Below are 21697 nucleotides of genomic sequence, written 5' to 3' on the forward strand. Positions count from 1 at the left end.
GTCATTTCCATGGTACTTTCCTGGGTACTATATCCTTTCAAAACAGAATTGGTAAGAAATATATTGTGAAATCAAGTGATAGCAACATTATCTCCATTATATTGTTTGCAGATGTAAATGTGTAATCAAATTTTGTTAGTTTTTATGCAAGGTAATTATCTTCAGATGTAACTGCAGAATGCACTTTTATAATGAGAAAAACTCATTTTTGAAATTAGCACTTATTACATCCATTTTTATTTAATTGTAAGATACAATTTCAGTATAGGCGTACATACACAAGCCACCTGCCAGTTTTAAGAGTTATTCTTGTTATTAGTCAATTTTTAGTCCTGACAAGTACTACTAAATATGTGTCAAAATGAGTTGTTACACAGGCAATGGTCAATTATAACCAACTTGATCCTGCAACAAGTCACAGGGGATGTTCCTGACACTCAGCAATTTGCCAAACAAACCCTGTTTAGAGACATTGATGGCATTATTGGCATTCCAAGGTCACAATTAGGGCATAAATACAAAATTGACCCCACTACAGATTAGAAGGCATGTGAGCTCAGCTTGTTGGAAAAGAATGCTTGAGAATTGTTGCAAACCCGATACTATAATTTTAATTTGTGCATCATTTTAATTATTCATTTTAACTTTTATTTTGACTTCATATTTTTAAGGCATTTTTGCTTTAAAAATTTAATTTATTTGTCTTATAATTAATATGAAAATGTCATCATGTATCACAATAATATTATGTACTAATTAAGTACATTGCACACAATCTACAAGTTAGTTTTAAAAAATTTAGATTTAAGCTAAGTCATCAGTAAAACAACAACAAAAATATTGTGGGACATAGTTTTTTTTTTTTTTTATTCAAGTTGAAAACATTGTTCTTTACATTATTTTCTTTTTATTATTGATAATATTTCTTTGTTTCTATATACTCAAAGAAACAAAAAAGGCATTTAAATTTGCCTTACAAAACAGACACATGAAACACAAAAAAACAAACAGGTTATAAGATTGAATTAATTTAAAATCAAATATTTTTATCAAAAAATTCTTTAGTAGTACTGTACTATCCCAGATATCTCTAGTTCACCTACATATTTATTCAAAGCATGCAGAATTGTTTAATTTCACACATTTTTCACCCATTTATTGACATACAATGATCATTTTCTACTAGTTAGTTACTAATTTGTAAATTTTATTCTTGGAGGTAAATTCTTTTCTATTAATATTACAGCTCTGCAATTACCTGTAGGCCATACTGTACTTGCTTTTTTCAAGTGCAAATATTGAGTGAATGCTGTGGATGAAAATATGCCAAGGCCAAACACTACATCACTGTCTGCTCTTGTGTTTACCCAACTCCTATTAAACTTGATTTGAACTTTAGGCCTAGAGTTGGCCAGAATAATTTTGGTAAAAATCTGTTTTAAAATTCACTGCTTAACTGTCAAATTCTCATGTTATAATAACAAGTAAAAATAGCATATATATATACACAGTGGGCCTATATTTCTTAAAATGTTAGTTTCCCATCTGATTCTTAACCTTTACTTACCACACTGACCTACTCTACCTTACTGTACTGAATTTAAGAACTATGTAAAATGGAAAAGATATTATGATAGGCCTACTGCTGACTTCAGTACACTATTTTTTTTTTTATAAGAACACTGAGGAAATCATCTAAAAAGTTGAACAAATTAAGACTAAATTAAGTCTGAGTAGGAGTAAATGTCAAATGAGCGACTTTATATATACAGTATATAAAGGACAAAAATAATAAAACAACATATCAAGAGAAACCAAACCTTTGGCCAACGTATACATGTAAATACATAGAGGATAATGAAATGTCTAAAAAATATCAGGTTTACTAACTATGAAAAAGTGTGTATAGTATCTGTGTTATACAGTAAGAATAAAATAAGAATATTAAGCTTGGACAAAATTTGACATGGTTGAAAAAAATGTACATGTTATAAACTAACTTTATAAAAATGTTTAAGTGAATCCGGCCCTGATGGCCAAATTCACTTGGAATTGAACAATAACCACAGCTGTTGCAAAATTGCTCTTTCTGCATACTTTAAAATAATAATTTTTTTTCATCTTTCTAGAAGACACATCTAAAGACTGCTCCAACATCAAGTGTGTCATTGTAAACGTTGCATGTCCAAACGATAGCATCACTGTGATACCTCCAAGTGACCCCACTAAATGCTGCGACCCGCCCCGCTCCTGCCGTTGTGATACAAGTAGGTGTGACGATATCATTTGTGCAGGCGGCTATGAGAAGGTACTCGTTTCAGCAGGAGATGGACATCCTGGTACTTGCTGTGATCATTTCCAGTGTCGTCCGCTAAGTAAGTCATGTCGCTAAGAACCCAAGTCTGGGAAAATTACCATAATGGAGTGTGCCCTATATGCACATAATAAACCACAATTTCTTTTTCACACCTTTGGTTCCTCCACTGTTGTGTCTCATCCAGATAGTCAGACCTGGGTCATGGCCAGCCAGCATTATATCCCAGTGCTGTGGCAAGCCTTCTCCAGATTGCTGGATATAGGTCTACTTAATTATGAACAGGTCATCAGTGTCGTAGGCTAGTTTCTTCGAGGGGGTGTGAAGGGGGATAACGAATGAACTTAATGGTCATTTGTAATATTTTGACTCGGTGGAACGATTTGCTCTATTGGAGAGTGCATTTGCATTTGTAATTATATTACAAAAAGCCTTGAAATTGTTGATATTCATTTATAAACGAAAAAATATTTTGTTAATTGAATAATATTTTGATAACTTCACTTGTCACATTCTGTCACAAAGATTAATTGCAATGTCATTTTCATTTTTGTTATCATTGTAACTTGTGCTTGTTAAATATAATTTACTCACTTTCCATTTTACTTCATATCACATTCATTCTATTAACAATGTTTTCAGTTTTAAATATTTTAGTGTAAGGTTCATCTCATTTTATACAGTAATGTACTGATTAGAATCACAGTTTCTGCTCTCATTGGCTGTAAAACACATTAATCAAAATATCTAAAGCAGGAGCCATTTTTGGTTATCCCAACAGTTGTTATGAGCAACTTTCTTTTAATTTTGTTCTTGGGATCACTTTTTATTTAAGCCTCTTTGATGCCATTAGTAGACTATGCAAAATGCTATGTATACACAAGTATTACATACCGGTAATTTTTATATTTGCATAGAGTTTCATTTATTGGGATATTTTGTACTTAAATTTGATAATGCTTGAATCAGACAATTATGGAATTAATAGTGATGAACAGAGCTCATAGTTATTTGATATTTAATAGTAATTCACTGCACCTATACAATTCACATCAAATTTCAAATCATATACGGTACTGTAGATATGATACAGTAGTTCTTACCGACCTACAGTGGCTTAAAAGCAGGCACCACTGGTTTTTTTTTTGTTTTTTTTTTTGGTTGCACGCCAAATTGACTTACAGCTAATCAAATGATTGATGTTTTCATTATTCATATGCTTACCTGCATGTTTTCATGTCACCTCATTGATTGTAGTTCATCACCCCTCATGCCATCTCTTTGCACTCTTTTCACCATATTTAGCCCCCTCTTCAGATTGCAGTAATGTTGAATGTCCTCCAAGTTTGCCACGCCTGTGTCCGGTCAATTCACGATACATCTCTGGTGGCGTGTCTGCTGATGGATGTTGTCTGCTACCTAGCCGGTAGGTTTGTTTCCTCTTAAAATAGACAACATTCATTCTTCATTTTGGGTGGTTTGTCTTAACTAGATGATAATGCTCCCTTCTTTGATGTGTTCAAGTTTTCAACAGGATTGGATAAACCCTATTAGTATGAATCTATTCAGATACTGACTGGGCAGAGCTTATCTTTTCTGTGTTAGCCATGGAGACCTTCATAGCCTTGTTTCTGTACTCTTTGGCACAAAATGACTGTGTTTAATCGTAATTATCAAGTTCAAATTCCAATGTGTACTTCTTTTGGATAAAATAGAACTATTTCTGTCGTTAAATTTTATAGTAATTTTAGCTACCAACAAAGTTTGATAGCATTTAAACTGCTGATATGTTATGTAGACAGAACAAGAATATTTTCATTTCTTTTTGTAATATTAACTCAATAATAAATCCTGATTTATACCCTAACAGCTGCGAATGTGCTTCAGAGCTATGTGTAATGCCAACCTGTGAAGAAGGCTATGAACTAAGGTTAATAGCAGAGGGGCAAGGCGATCCTGACAACTGCTGTCCTGTTTACAAGTGTATTAATCGTAAGCATATTTTCATTTTATTTAATGCGTCTGTAAGAGAGTGGAACTGTAGCTTGTATGATGCTTGCTTTCCAATCCCAGGATCCTGGGTTCAAATCCTGTCACCACAGGATTTTTTTATCATGACTAAAAAACAGCTCTACTCACATAAGCCTCATAAGGAGACTTAGCTTATAAAGCAATCCTGTAAGTGGCAAGTGTACTTTCTGTTGAATGTGAAGGATTCATCAAATGTAACATTTTAAGTGATTGTTCAAGTTATTGTGGGAAGCAAAAACAATATATGGAAATTGAAATTACTAACTTATCGTATACAGTAAATGAAAAATTACCGTACCATCTTCCACATCAACCTTGATAAAGTGAAAATCATTTAATCTACCTCCCTTTACATATGTTAATTTAAAGGTTTTGACTATGGCTCAGAATATTTAGTAGTAATTTATAATTTATAATTTATAATTTCTCCTTTCTATTAAAATTTTAAACTTTTTAATCTGTGTCATCTTCGATGAACCCCTTTTGTTGGCCCACATGTTCAGCAATTTCAGCTTGCGGTACTTTACTGGACTGGGCACATGTACTGTATAGCTTTGTTATAACATGAATAAAATATCAGATTTTTGTCAACAGTTTGGCTGTTCTACATTGCTTAGTTCTCTCCAGAGAAATTAACATTGTCTTTCTTACATGGCAAAATTTGTTTACCATTGAATACTCAGGATCATGGACAGAGTTAAACACAAAGAGAACAAAATGCTCAGTAAATGGAAGTTTGTTTCTTGAAAGTTGAGCTTGTTAGTTTAGTATACATTACATTTTCATGTAGATTCTGTTACTCTGCTAAATATTCCTTTATAATTAAAGGTACAGTGAAGTTGATTCATTTACAGTTACAAAAGCTGGAGTCAGAGATTATGATTCAATTTAAATTGTAAGAAAAGTTACACTGCTAAAGTACATACTGTACTTGTATTTTATATATAAATTTCAACTATATTCTAAGTGATAGAGGCAATGCAAGGGATCTTGTTTTTCTATCTAAAAATTAGAAAAGAAAACCATGAAAGATTCAGTAGGATCAGTTGCCATACCTAGTTGATTATGTTCCCGGAAGTGGTATAGAACTCTCTTTTTTTTTCAAGCATGTTATTTTAAAGACTAATTTACAGAAGGAAAGAATATTATAAAGATGATACTCATATGACTTGTGGAAGACTTGGGGCTCTCAGTAAACAATATTTTGTAATGACTTTTAAAATGTTTAATGGGGATGGTTTAAAATAGTCTTTTACATTAATTTTCTGTGTTAAAACCATACTCTAAGTCAGATTTGGTATCATTTATTATTATTAACCTTAGAATAGAATGCTATATTATTAATTTTCAAATTGGTGAAAAACAAAATATTATTATTATTATTATTATTATTATTATTATTATTATTATTATTATTAACACCATGACAACAAATTTGTAATGGTAAACTTGATATCTGTGAAAATCATCCAGTCTGTGAAGCTACAGTTGACGGTAGATACAATTCCATGAAGAACGTGAATGAGGAATGAATCACATTCGGCTTAGTCTGTCACCAACAATTATCAGATAACTTCTCATTGTCAAGCACTCACAGAATTCGGCGATAGACTCAACGGCCTCTGTGTGTGCATGGCTTACATTTTGATAAGAGTTTTGTTGATTTTATTATCATAAACCAAATAATCTTGTCGTGTGTAGCTATTGTGATTTTGTTGTTATTGTGGTTTACTTTGGTAATGATAAGCATTGCTCACTGCTGAATTTCCTCTTTTTTAGAGTCAATAAAGGATGGCTGTACTTATCAAGGAATCCCGTACAGGCATAGAGAGACGTGGCAACCTGAAACTTGTCGCAGGTGCGAGTGCTGGAATGGCATTTCACGTTGTATGCCTATTCCAGATTGTCAAGACTTCACTATCCCACCAACGATTTTAAAAGCCTTATGCGAGGTTGACGAAGGGCTCTACGAACATGGTGATGAGTGGGATCATGATGACTGTACAACATGTCGTTGCGTACAGGGCAAGGTTCAATGTACTGGTGCTTCCTGCGCAATCACGTGCATGAATGCGAAGAAGATACCGGGAGTTTGCTGTCCTGTATGTGATGGTAAGTTGACAGTTATTGCTAAACATATATCATATTCATGTTTCTCGCATTGCTATGTTAAAATTTATTTTTAGACATGCAGCCATAGGAACGAATACCTGATGATCTACTTGAAATGGCAATGTTATGTACATCTTATTAAATCATTAGTGGTTACCTATAAATACTTGTGATTGACACTTGTTTTCTAAAGATCATCAAAGTTCATATTTTACTTTAGGTCATATAACTAAACATAATACTAATTAGTCTCTCTGTAGTCTAGTCACCACCGAGCAGCCTTCCCCCTATCAACTGTCTATTTGTACTTAACTCACATTATTTACCTTTGTCTGTGACACATAGTTAAGTGTTGAGTATTCGTAGACATATTGACTGATTTTTATTGAAAGTATGAATATTAGTAGACACATTGACTGATTTTTTTCGGGGGAGTTTATTTGTATTCAAAGTATTAGCTGATTAAAATCCTTTAATTCCCAGGAGTGTATAGTTTACATTTATATCCACTCTTGAAACCCCTTGTCCAATCAATAGACGTCAGTGGCATTTCATTTTGTTTGTTCTTTCTCAAATTACGTTAGAAGAGAGACAACGTAATTTATACTATATAAAAAAATAAGATAGAAAACCCCCCAAAGAAATTATATACCTGACAGAGGACAGGTTGTATAATATTTCTCCTTTAATTAATAATTTAATCATCCATGTGATCAGGTATTGGTATGTCTCCAGCTGCTCATTATTCAGGTTTTTGATATTAAAATTGTATTAATTGCATTAGTCGATCTAAGAATAGAAAATATAGGGAGGCCTGTGAGAGGGATTTCACAGATTGAATGTCCAGACCACCTCAGCCTCAACCGAGGCTGAGGCACAAAATATTGTAGCTGGCACCTTTAGATGGTTGAAAGTTTGACTCTAAAGACTTAGAATTTAATGATTTTTTTTTTTTTTAATTTCAAAAAAACTTTTTTGAAAAAGTATTAAATATAATTTGCATACAAAATGCAGAAGACTTTCTGGCATTGCCTCCAGTATGAAAAGGACATGAGAACCAACCGTTACCGCAATATTGGGGTTGTGCAGCATTCCGTCTCAGAACTGCAATATTCCGGTTACGGTGCATTCCGACATGTATCTGCAGGTCTCATTCCTTCAATATTACTTTATTTTGTCTAAATAAAGATGGCAAGTAGAAGAGAAGTTGTTTATACAAGCGACACTACCAATCGCACGTCAGTGTACCTAATCCATTTATACAGGAAAAAGGCATTATATTACGGCACTGCAATATTTGAATGGTATGAAATGGTATGCATCCCAGCATTGTTACTGCAATATTGCCAGCTTCGTCTGTTTTAAATTGGCTTTATAGGCAGTGATCGTATTCCTCCCCATAGGCCTCTGGCTTGTATAAGCTGCTTGGTGTTTATTATAACTTGTATGTTTTGGACATCAATCACTATTAGATATACATACAGTACATTAACCTATGGTATGTTGTATATCTTAACCGGATCATCAACAACACCTTTCCTTGCTTAGATTATGCTTAGCCTTTGATCCTGCACACCTGTGTTGGATCGCAGATCAGGTAAAATAGCTTGTAAGCTTGTCAAATCAAAGTTAATTCATGAGAATCGGGTATAGTATGCAGACATGTCTGCATGTTTTTGTCAAATTTCTACATTTGCTAGTAATTTATTTACCTCAATAAAGAGTGCTGATGATATATTTTTATGCTATTTACCTGTTTTCTTTCATAGTTTTATCAAATTTTATTGTTATATTATTAAGTTGTATTTTTGATGTATGGTGAGGGCCCTAAATGATCAGTTTTGCTGGATGGGCTACCCTCCTTTAAATATGGTTTTAAATAAATAAATAAATATTTGAAATAATTGCTCTCCATTGTATATTAATGATTTGTAAATTTAACAGTAATAAAATCTTACAATATTCATTTTCACCTAAAAAAAAAATAGTTTACTCCTCTTTTCTACATATTGAACTTGTAGTTGCTGCTGCTGTAGCTACTAATTATTTAATTGATTAATATTTCAGAGCCAGATATAATAACAGTTCCATCGCTTCCATGCCCACAATTAAACTGTAGTTTGGACTGTCCTCACGGATTCACAAAAGACAATGAAGGCTGTCCTCTGTGTAATTGTGCAGCAGGTAGATACTGATATTTGATTCATTCATCAATGCACAGGGTGATTATAGTCTGCATAGTAATCATGGCCCTTATTTCATTATTTATTAGACTGCAGATTATTCAAATATTACCCTTCCAGGGTAGCTGATGATTATTTGTGTTATAGTACTTGAGACTATTATTACTTAAAATAATCTAGTAGTATAATCATAGTACTAAGCTAAAGAAAATGCATATACAGGTATTTTAGGATTAAATGAATAAATTGTGGACCACTGTGCTGTTTGTTTGAGTCTTTGTAAGCAAGGCACTTTTCCATATAGCTCTATCGACCCAGAAGTATAAGTGAGTACCAGTAAGTCTGATGATTCTGTACATTGGTGTTTGTCGATGACTGAGGGGGTAAAAATGTTTACTAGTATATAGGGGAAATTTATAGTAATTGTGCAATATATAAATGGCACATTATTATTTTATTATTATATTGAAAAATAAATTATATAAAACATTTTCTTTCTAGTTTCCTGTCCTGAACTGAGTGACTGCCCACTTCATTGTGCAAATGGATTGGCTGAGGATAGTCAGGGTTGCAGAATATGCAGCTGCAAGTCTGATCCAGCCAAGTGCTCACCCGTGAACACTTGTTCCAAGTACTGTATCTATGGGTTCCAGAATGATCGATGGGGATGTCCACGGTGTAAATGCAAGCGGTGCCCCGATTTGACTGATTGTACCCTTCAATGCCCCAATGGCTTCAAGAAAAATGACCGCGGCTGTAACATATGCCGATGTGCAGGTAATGCAGTGTTATGGATACATTTATTTGTCAATATCCTATCACCCATTCCAGTTATTTTAAAAATTCTGATTAAAACCCTGGTTCACTATTTATTTTTTTGGTTTATGGAGTGTCAGTTTTTTGAAATTTATTGTGAGGGTATATCATATAGTCCTATTAAAGTCAGTACTACAATGACATATCCAACCGCCATTTGTGTTAATTCAAGTGTAGCACAGTTTACTTAGCATCAAGAGTTCCGTAACAGCACAATATCAATAGCCATAGGTGCAATTGTGGCGTAATAATGTAATTTGTACTCGCGTATGTACTAAAGAGTATAACCTATAAACCTAGTAACATTTACTTTTACAGTAAAATTAACAGAAACTCCAAAGCCTGTGACAGTTCTAGTGGACCTTGGTTCCTGTCAGTCATTCAGCAAACAGTACGAGGACAGTGAGAGTTGGCACGATGGCTGTAGAGAATGCTACTGCCACAATGGACAAGAAATGTGCACACTTATCGCATGCACCGTTCCAGCTTGTGAAAGCCCTGTAATCAGAACGGGTGAATGCTGTCCTAGTTGTCCAGGTATTTGCTCAATTAAGCAATGTTTATCTTTATTATGTTGGAAATGTTTACCTGACACATTCAGGAGCATGTATTAATGTTATTTTGATTTGACTTTTGACTTGACTAAAGATACACTGTCTGCCAATAAAATTTGTTTCAGTTATTAACTTCAAACCAGAAATGAATAAAAAAAAAATGTTTTCACGTTCAAATTTTTAATTGTAAGTTGATAACTTAACCTGAATATGGAAGAAATTAAGCAAATATTTTTTTAATTTTTCAATTATTTAGCTGATGACAGACAGTCCATGCTGAAAATTGTAATTTTCATGCTCTTGTTTGTTATCTAGATCATTACCTGGATTCATTCACCCAAGTGTTGTTTCTGTGTGTACATAAAGAAATTAATGAACATTACTAATGCAACTTACTGTTCCGTATGACGGGAATTATTATACCTCTAATCTACTTGCTTTTTATAGATTCGGAATCAAACACTATCCCGCATATAAATCTGAAGGTATGTCACTCGACAGGAGGCCATTACTACGTAGAAGGGGAAACCTGGCACATCGACATGTGCACCAAGTGCGTGTGTCACAACGGCCATGTCTTATGTTCTGTTGAGGCGTGCCCGCCATTACCTTGTGATCATCCAAGCATTGATGAAAACAAATGCTGCCCTCACTGTTCAGGTAATAGCTTCAAATTCAAACACAGATAATTTTTTTTCTGAGTTAATGATTCTCATTTTAACTTTAAATATGAAAATCATTTAAAATGATGCCCTACATTTGACTTAGGTCTGTAATCTGTATCACGTAAGTCTTTTCCTGTGAGATCCAGAGTCCAGAGAGTCCCGTAGAACCCTACAGTAGGGTTTAGAGGAGTCCTTGGGGAGTTGACCTAGCTAGTGACTTAAAAATTCCTGCATGTAGTATGGTGAATTAAATTATGAAATTGATGGTTTTTGATTCAAGATGTAAAACAACACTGAGTTGATGAATTAATTTAATTTCCTGTTATTGTTATGGTATATACAGATATCCACACTGATGGTTCAGGCGATACAGAGAACATGCCATGCGAGGAGACTGATGGTCTTGTGTATGAAGATGGTTCCACCTGGAAAGAGGACGATTGTACGAGCTGTAAATGTGAGATGGGTGAAGTCACATGTTATTCCAACACCTGTCCACCAGCTAACTGTAAGACACCCGTATTGAGGAAGGGACAGTGTTGCCCGTCCTGTTTACAAGGTCAGGTTCTACACTATATATAATTTTTTGTCATTAACTACACAAAACTTAAATGGTAAGGATAAGAGAATAACCGATAACTTGCAACATTGTTGTGCTAAATTGCATAGAGGGGTAGTCATTGGCTGCTGTAGCAGATGTAGAGCGGTATTTAGTAGTTTAAAAAAAATAAATAAATAAAACATAATTGAATACTTTTTTAGGGTAGACATTTATTTCTATATTGAGACTAAATAATATATTCATTTACTTCCATCAGAACCAGAGAAAACCTGTGAGATTTCTGGTGCCGTGTACTTGGATGGCCAGCATTGGACTACAGATCGCTGTATTCTCTGTGTTTGTCAACAGGGCATACCAGTCTGCACTCTACCAGAATGTCCGCAACTGAAGTGCAAAAATCCAGTTATGTTACCTGGAGAATGCTGTAAAAAATGTCCCTCAGGTAAGTTTCTGTAATGCTGGTGAGTTTTTAATGAATAAAAGAAACTATAAGAAAAGCAAAATAATGTGTTATTTATAGTCTGTCTTATTGGAAGATGATAATTTATTTGAAATATTCAAATAAACAATTTAATGTTTAATTGAATGTTTTTTTCCATAGCTGACAGTATTTTATTAAAAGAAATGTTACTTAGAATACTGATGATCACAGTTTTTCCAATGTTTTTTGATGATTTAAGTGAGCATTATATCATCTCTGTCAAAGGAAATAGAATGTACTGTATGTGTTTTGGGTTTTGGACATGTTTAAGTAATTATAATGTGATGAAGATTAAAATGATGTACAAATGGTTTAGAATAATATTTATCAACATCATTGTTTAAATTAATGGATGTATTTATCATTAAAATAATAATAAAAGATAATAAAACTGGTGTTCCTTTAAGGCGTGCACACTGCGTCGCTATGTCATATGATGAATCAAACTCGGCTTGCTCTAAGCTCAATTTTATGTATATAGCAATACAATGACCAACATGATGAGATCAGGATAATTACACTCTAAGTGAATGACAGGATTAATGTGAGCTCACACAAAATTACATGAAACTGCAATCTTAATTTCAAAAATGAGCGAAGTGTTTTCGTAACACCCTTATTACCTCACAGTTGTGTGATGACAACCCTAACAAAACATGGCTCTAATACAAAGCATTAAAAAGATAATCAACTTAAGTGCTATTTTACTCAGCTGTTAAATGCAGAACATTGGGTATAAATAGCAATGCCGTAGAGTACTCTCATACCCATATCACCTGTAATAGTTTCTCATTTTTTCTGCACCTGTTCTCTTCTTCCCAGGTGGTGAAAATACCCCGTCTGTAATCACGCTGAAATTTCCAGGTAATTTATACACATCTTGTGCAATTAGCCACAGCGTTTGCTTCAAATTGGTCATGTAACTGCACGAGTGCTGCAGCCTATTGTTGTGGAGAACCTATAATAGGAGTAAATTAATGTTTGCAGGGTTTTAATAACCTGTGCTTTTTAACCATAATTGAAGCCGCATGAAAGAATGTATTAGATAATACATATTTAGATTATTAATTTTTGAAAATTGCATCAATTTTAGAGGTGTGTATCACACCACCGGCCCATTATTTGTGTAGGGTTCTTTCAGATAGAGCAATGATTCAGACAAATACACAGCTTTGATATTCACTGAGACCACAGAGAAAATAATGTGTTCTATTTTCTGTATGCTGAGACACAATAAATTGCCTCAACTTGAGGCTTTGTTTATTGATCACTGACTCTGTAGTTCAAAAAAGTTAGTACTGTATATTAGTTGCTGCTTTGTCACATTTATTATTATTTATTTCTTCTTTTTTTAAGTATGTGATATTTTCAATATTATAAGAAATAACAGCACAATGAGTGTATATTGTTTGTGGATTCAAAATAAAAATAATAATAATAACAACAACAACAACAACAACAACAATAATAATTATTATTATTATTACCATTATTATTATTATTACTATTATTATTATTATTATCCACAGTACATTATTATTAAAATAAGATCTGTGAATTAATATGTTATATGACATGAGTGCATTATAACCCTTGTATTATTTATTGCCTTCATTTACTGTAGGTGGGAGAACAACAAGCAAAACATTATCAGATAGAGCGAGACCAAGAAATCCATTTAAATTGTACACTCTAGGTAGGCCCCTCTATCATTTGTTGGTTGTTTCTATTCATTTGAATTTTGTAATGTGTATGTATATGTCAGGCATACACAGTTAAACAATAAACATAGGACAATTTATTTGTAAATATCAATATATAACACTTCTTGAAGAATTTCAAGATTTAAAAAACAATTTTCCATCCATCTTGATCCATATCATAAGTAGAATAACCTCTTGATACATTGTCATTTTTTTTCTATGTTATTATTATTGAACAAAATTATTATAATTATTTTTTTTAAATTAATACCTTTGGTTTTATTTGCAATTTTCTACTTCAATTCAGCAACCTTGTGTCCAACAACAAGGGCCATGACAGAATCCTGTTGTAACATATACTATTGTTATCTTGATATTCTTGTTACATTATAATTATTGTGGTTTATATAATTATTTTATATATTTTTTAGTGTTTTTTTTTACTATCATTGTTGTTATACACATTAATATTTCACCCATAATGAATTAAATATCCACTATATTTCAAAGCCATCATTTAATATGTTATTGATAACATGATACTGATATTTGTTTTTGCAGTGCCAACTAGAATAACAATCCCAGAGGCAGATTCAGAGCCTTCTTCATTTCCAGTTCTTCCGGTAGCATTGGCAATTCTTGTTGTCCTCTTGGCTGTATTGATTGTTATTGCAATGTTTTTGTACGTCACAAAATGGAGGCATCATGTGGACTATCAAATTAAATCGAAACCACTACCACCGCCTCCTGTCACAATCATGTCAATAAAGAAAAAGAATGTGGACGTTAAGAACAGTAACAGGGATTCTATCCGTGATTCTGCCAACTTTAAGGAAAATAAAGTACAGGGGAATATGTTTCAAGATACAAAAAGGAATCTGGACTCTATTGATATGAAACGGTTAAGCGACTACTATGGTGTTGGCAAAAGTATTCAACCTGTTTAACGCACATATGCTTTTTTCGTTCCAGCATGAGTGTGTGTGTGTATATATACAAGAGCGTGTGCTTGAGTCTATTGATCTGTGCATTGTACATACTCGTATCAAAATTTGAAGGGTCTGTGTTAAAGCCTAAAGAAGTTTGAATGTGTGGTGGCAGTCTACACCATGGAGAGAAAGTACTATAAATAAAAATATGCGTCTTGGTGCTAGTAATAAATGGTTAAGTAGCTTATTTAACCTATCGTCCTGTTTTTTTTTTTGATGTACAAATTTGCCTCAGTGTTAATGTGTGTGATTGTGTGTATTTAGTATTCAGTCATGCGCACTCTAAAAGAGATGTCTTTATACCTGAATGATATGCTCATTAAATTTTGAGTTGGTATTATAAGAAAATAAGTCTGAGGTAGCCTTTACAGTCTGATTGATATATACAAGCAATTGTTTGTCTGTCAGACAACTTTTGTTTTGAACAGATAGTGAATGCCCCGCTTCAAATGCTGTGTTTGATCAAGAAAATGTCCATGAAGGTTGGAAGTACTTTTAGTATCAGACATACTTAAGTGAATCAGATATAAATCTGATAGCATATGCACATGTTATGTAGCTAAGAGACTGTATAATAAACTGAGAAAACAATATGAATTAAAATTAAATATTCCAACTTCCTAATTTTGCAGCTTTCTGTGTTGCTGTATACTTCAATATATTTTTAATATTTAATGGTATTTAAGGAACTTTGTCAATTCTTTAGCTTTTGGTTGCTAGGAAATCCATTCTTTTTTCCATTATAAAATATCAACATGTAACAATGTAATTTAAATTTGCATATTGTTCTTTTTATACATTCGTAAAACTAACTTATACCAAAGGTTTTAGATACATATCCAATATGATGATTGTAAGTTTTGGGAATTCGTCTTCTTTTTTTGTAGCTGTAATAATCATGGCGATAAACTTTCATTGTTTTTACAACCAAAATGTGTATAAATAGATTTTGGAAGTAGGGTCTTGTGAAAAGACAGTAGGCGTTTATGTTTCAAGAAAATTTAATATAGTAATTACAGATTCCATACTTTTTACAAAATACTTTCAAACAAAATTTGATTAGGAACAATATTATTGGAAAAACAATGATTAAATATTTTACAGGTAAATTATTCTGGGTTCTGTTTTAATTTAAGGAAATGTGAACCTATGAAAATGATTACAATTTAATTAATTCTCAGTGATAAAATAATTATTTGATTAAGCTCAGCTTAATGATATTAAGGAATGATAAGTATGAGTCTAAGAGAACTTGATTTCTCTTGGTTTATTATACTATATATCAAATATATAATAGATGCATTTATATGATGCGATGATAGATTTATTTAATTGCTGATTAAGTTTTAGAAGTAAATCTACAGAGAATATATTGTTTATGTGACAGTTTTATACTTTACTGTTAAACTTCTTTATTAATTAAGAGAATCATAAAAATTAAGTGTATAAGGTATGAAAATTGGAATGTCAGTGGGAACTAGTTACTCCTCTCGGAAATCATAAATGAAAATGTTTTTGGCCATGAAAAATCTGTCTGGGGAAAAAAGGCTAATGCTTTTAATTTAGCATCAAACAATTATACCTTCAAAATAAGTTATTAATATTTTTAAGTTTTAATGTTATTGGCTATTTTTAGATGTTGCTTTCTGATTATTTTGATATACCCAAATTAAATATATTATTATAATTGCCATTTAAGTATTATTACTATTATAATTATTATTATAGAAAAATATTTTGTTGTTATCATTATTATAAATATTCATTTTAAATGATTTTTTGCCCTAGTCATCAAAATAATATATGTATGCTGATAGTGACATTGTTGATTTAATACTATATTTGAGACCACAGTTAATATCATGCTTCTTAAAAAACAGAAAATAATCTGGATATATGATCTCCAAAATATTCGCCGCTCAAAGAAATGATGATGAAAAAGTGATAAAACACAATAACAAAACACTCTCTCTTGCCAATCTTGGCTTTTTAAAAGTTGCATTTTTTTTAAAGATAATATTGTGGGTGGGAAGATTTTAGTTGTTTCATCAACAATTAGATAAAACATATGGGATATGGGATTTATTCCCTCAGATATGAATTGTATTTGTGTATGATGTTTTTAAATGGATTCATTGTTATGTAATAACGCAGTGTAAGAGGCTAATGTATTAACAAGTCATATATTTTTATAGTTTATTGCATTCTTTTCAACTATATAATAAAATTGTATTATGTTATGTAGATTTTGGCCACCGAATGAAAAAATGTGTGTGAAGCCCATATAGAGAAACGAAGTGAGTTTATAATTATATCAAATGCTCAGATAATATATTAAACAATGGTACAGTACATTTCAGATAATGTACAAAATTCAAAACAAATCCCATATTGATGTTGGAAAGTATTTTTATCAGTTGTTTCTGGAGGGTTCATTTAAATTGCAATCATATAAAATTCCATCTCTAAAGATAATTGTAGACTTTTTTTGAAGATTAATAAAATTCACACTTATATGTTTAATGATGGATTCCTTTTGCATTCAACAGCTACATCCTCCTATGTAGTTGTCGCATAGTCACATAGTTTTGAGGTACCTGTATGTATCAGCATGCAGTTATTTAACGTTGTCTTCACTCATGTGGAGGAAAACGTCTAAATGTATCCAAAACTTTACTTCCAAAAGAGATGGTCGTAACATGTTAGTGTGGTAACCGTACATGTAGGCCTGATGCATTGTGGTTGCCTTCTCAGGTTGACTTGTACTTACTCCCACAGTGGTGTGGTGCTACTACCTTTCTTCCTGGTTCCAAGCAATCAGCGATGTTATTTGCTATTAATGAAAGAATAGCTTTCCATTATGATTAAACCTTTGTTTTATCATATATTTAGTTTCGGTATTATTTTTAATGCAGTTACAATTTAGGTTTATGTACAGTAAGAAGTAATGCTATCCCTTGGTTACACTGTAATGTCTGAATTCCACTATTTTTCAAATATTCCAGAAATAAATAAGGCCTAGATTGTATTGTGAACCAAAGAGCAAGAACGTAGTGTGACACTGTGTGTGAATGTACGCATGGCATTATTTGAATCTCCATTGTCACATAATTTTGTGTGACATTGCTTGAAGCAGCAAAGAAACATGTTCCGCACATTTGAAACAACTTGTATGTGTAATTAGAATTTGATGTATCCTAAAAGGTTGTAGGTCAAATGTAAATTATGCTTGTATATTTGTGAAACAAGAGTGCATGAAATATTTGGAATAAAGGGGCAGTTGTCACATTTTGTAATTTTGAGTTGGCTATCTTTCTTTCATTGTCCAGGTTGATCGCCTCTAAAGCCCTGTTTGTCCAGACTATCAAATGTTATTTGACACAAGCATGTGACATGCCTAAATACGGTCAAGATGACATCACATAATGACCATATATAGGCATTCAAGTTTAATTGGAATTTTTGCACACGGACTGAACAAAGATCAAGCGAACTGTGAACTAATGAAAAATTATTGCATGGTTGGGGATAGGAAGATAAAATTGGGAGTTACAGTGTTGACGTCACGATCGACTTATAACAGACATTGGAAGCTACCAGATTTCAGTATCTATTGTAATATACATTACTGTACTGTTAATTGGCGATGAAATTTCATTCTAATTTTCAATTGAAAGCTGATAATTTTCCTGAATAACCAAATAAATAATACAAATATTTAATTTTAATAATTTAATAATTATATTGTCATTCGAGATAAAGGTGACCATGACGGCGACGACGACAGCGATGACGACGATGATGAAAGCAGCGTTGATGGCTACAGTATCAACAACAATAATAATAATAATAATAATAATAATAATAATAATAATAATAATAATAAAAATACTGATAGTAATAAACTCCAGGACCCTGGGTTCAAATCCCCAGGTAGCTAATGTCAGATTTTTCCCATTAAAAAAAGAAAAACGCTCCCTGTAATTAGTCTACAGAGTATCACAATATTCGAATGTAAGAACGTACGGTACTGTTTATGTCTGTAAGGTAAGTTTTGAATGATGAAAAGAGATGACGAAATTATAAATTATTCTTTCTGTAAAGTCTTCTCGGCGATTAAAAAACAACGACAGAAGGATCCCATCATAAATTTGCTTCAAATCGTTCAGTCTAGCAGAACCAAAGAAAGTGGAGTGGAGTGCAGTTACTGGAGCTTAGCAATGAAGAGAACCAGAGAGACAAACATCTCCATATTTTTATCGAGTAAAATTGATACCTCATTAACAAAGACTGATTTATTCCTAGTGCAATTAACAATGTTTGTAAAAATGGTATATTTTGTAGATTGTTTTCACTTTATAATAATTGTGTTTGTGATAATCTTGAATTTGATATTGTTCATTGTAGTTCAAGTGTATTACATTCGCGTCTTTTATACAATCTTTATTGTAATAATTTTGGCTTTTTACTTATATTGTGTAAGTTTTTTACTGTATATTTTATATTTCTATCCTGTAATTGGTGTTTACACTGTTGGAGGTGCAATAAATAAATTTAAAAAATAAATAAAAAGATGTTAAACGAGGTTTGTTAGATAATGTTACTTTTTAATATTTTAGTGTGTTATTCTGCGCAATATGTGCTCTGTTTCTTATATTTTAGTATATTAGTATCGTTATTCATTTTTCCGGGAAAGCAAATTTCATGTATTGTATGTATTACTGTATATGACCAACATGACCAATGCAATGAACTTGAATTTGAACTTTAAGACTTTAATGTCCGGAAGTCGAATACGATATTCACTAGTGGAACAGACTTTATGAAATATTCAAGCTTCAGTATCAATCGAGATGTAATCTGTTCAGTATTTTCCTCTCCTTTTATTTTTGTTTATAAATTTCTAAAATATTTGTAAATTACAAAAATTAAACAGTAGAAATTCTACAAATTATTATATATGGATCCGTGCCTTATACTTATGGGCTTACTCATCACAATCTATTCATCAAAAAGTTCACACTCAATGGGCGCCAGATTTTTTGTTTTTACGTTACTAAACATGTGAGATGATGAAAGGCGGTTTTATAATGTTGCGTGTATTGATAACAATGTTATAAATGCCACGGGCAACCGAAAATAATTTCTGTGGAAAATTAAGATAGGCCTACGTACCATTCCTCGTTGATTTTATAAAAATAATGTGAGTGAAGACGGTCTGGGACAGCTGCATCAACTCTACAATTAACATGTGTCAAAGATTTGTATAATTTTATGCATTTATATTAACACTCGGCACACCTGATATTGTATTGCACGACATCATCTCCCCTTGACATATGTTTATTTGGGGTGATTTTTTTTTACACACTTCTAGATTTTTTCTTTTTTTCGTATAGGCCAACAATGCATGTTCGGTATTACCAGCACACAATTTAGAATTTTATCTCTAACATAGACCTAATCATTATAAAGGTAGGCCTATCTCTTCATTATGTTTTGTAGTTTAATAATAAGGGGGAATATCGTAATAATTCCAATTAGTAGGCCTACTTTCAAATTGAAATTCAAAATAATCTTTATTTTAGGTTCAAAAATCAAAATCGCAGGAAAAAACAGGAAAAATCCCCCCGAAAAAAATATTATTTAAAAATTCAATAATCAAATTTATAAAAGCAAAGTAGTTTCATAAAATTGGAAAATTGTTATATACAATTAGGCAATTATGATATAAGATTAATATATACATTAATGTAGATGTAGAAAACGAGAGCTAGTGCTGTTCCTTCAATGGCTAGTGCTGTTCCTTCAAAAAGAGAATGAAAATGATTGCTTCGAATGGGATTCGAATTCATCACGGAATTCCTCTAATTGTTGTGCTATGCGAAGGACCGGATATTCTTATTAAAAATGACAAATACAGTGTGAATACAGTTACGACTTTGACACTGCAGCTGATTGGCTTCATGACACCCCAACCAGTCCTGACACATGGAATGTCATCATTGACCATAGGATCTGTGATATGTCTCTCACACCGTGTCAATAATGACGTAGAATCTGCTACAACAAACTTAGTAACTCGATCGTTCCTCATTTCCGTTCAGAGTGTTTTTAATTCGACAAACGATGATAATCCACTCAAGTCACGCAATGTAAAAAGAAACTACATTAGTCTTACCAGTTACCACCTGCCTACTTTCGATGAATTGTTGATTCTTCAACTAAACTTCATACCAAAATATATTCGTTCGAGGAAAGTATAGACGACCCGACAAAATGGGCAATGATTTATAGGAAGTTTACGCGCGTGTGAGCGCGATATTTGATACCACGTAATACCCTAGAATCACTAATCAATATGGACAGTATATAACTAGTGCATACGACTTGGCATGTAGTCACCTATACAAACTAGGCATACATTTGGCCCTGGGGGACCCGGGATCTTTATTTACGGGACAAAACAAAACGAGTTATAGTGTATAGAGCTGTGTTTTTAATTCCATTCCTAGGCTAGAAGTCTGATCCTGCAAGATATGATATTAATCGATCGCTTGTGGATTCTCCTTTTTAATCCTTAGAGACGAGAGAAGTTTTAAAAATAATACAATGACAGACATTCTGACTGCAGTAGCAATATTGTTCGAATACCTGCTCATTAGGTCAATGTTGAGAGTTATAAAATATTATTAATTATAGAAGCGTCAACATAGTTTCACGTGAGGTTAAATACTGCAACTGACTTTAGGGAACGTTGACCAATTAAATCACGTTAGATTCTGCAAAATTATGATTTGGTATCTCTGAACATATTTAAGGTGCAACCATAATTGGTAACCTATTGCCGATTCCTTTAGTAACGTAGGCCTATACCAGTAAGCCTTCACATTTACCTTATGCATATCTTGTTCTATTGCAATCTGAATTGATATAAATATGTATTATTACTGACTACTGTTTTTTATATTAATAACGCTATATACAAGTGTATGTATTTGATAACAATATTAATAGACCTAATAAGCCTAATTATCTGTCTCTTATACACATCTAGATGTGTATAAGAGACAGGTGTTATTCTGCGCAATATGTGCTCTGTTTCTTATATTTTAGTATATTAGTATCGTTATTCATTTTTCCGGGAAATTTCATGTATTGTATGTATTACTGTATATGACCAACATGACCAATGCAATGAACTTGAATTTGAACTTTAAGACTTTAATGTCCGGAAGTCGAATACGATATTCACTAGTGGAACAGACTATCAATCGAGATGTAATC

The 21697-nt window shown here is 32.5% G+C and overlaps 1 protein-coding gene across 2 annotated transcripts in view; it reads left to right on the plus strand.

Annotated features, from left to right (window-relative positions):
• The window catches only part of LOC117104398 (cysteine-rich motor neuron 1 protein-like), a 63896-nt gene extending 46190 nt beyond the window's left edge, over positions 1–17706 (plus strand). The window contains exons 4-16 of one of the 2 annotated variants that reach the window (XM_033245235.1): positions 2130–2375; positions 3620–3740; positions 4185–4306; positions 6125–6457; positions 8525–8641; positions 9142–9417; positions 9775–9993; positions 10458–10670; positions 11019–11234; positions 11494–11679; positions 12541–12582; positions 13343–13414; positions 13983–17706. In XM_033245235.1, coding sequence (XP_033101126.1) covers positions 2130–2375; positions 3620–3740; positions 4185–4306; positions 6125–6457; positions 8525–8641; positions 9142–9417; positions 9775–9993; positions 10458–10670; positions 11019–11234; positions 11494–11679; positions 12541–12582; positions 13343–13414; positions 13983–14368 — 2549 coding nt within the window. In that variant the 3' untranslated portion in view covers positions 14369–17706. The remainder of the gene's footprint in view (positions 1–2129; positions 2376–3619; positions 3741–4184; positions 4307–6124; positions 6458–8524; positions 8642–9141; positions 9418–9774; positions 9994–10457; positions 10671–11018; positions 11235–11493; positions 11680–12540; positions 12583–13342; positions 13415–13982) is intronic. The other variant, XM_033245236.1, reaches the window with a different exon arrangement.
• The last annotated feature ends 3991 nt before the right edge of the window (positions 17707–21697 follow it).

The sequence above is a fragment of the Anneissia japonica genome, unplaced genomic scaffold (assembly GCF_011630105.1).
Source record: "Anneissia japonica isolate Jap-2015-1 unplaced genomic scaffold, ASM1163010v1 scaffold287818_len932483_cov186, whole genome shotgun sequence".
Taxonomy (NCBI): domain Eukaryota; kingdom Metazoa; phylum Echinodermata; class Crinoidea; order Comatulida; family Comatulidae; genus Anneissia; species Anneissia japonica.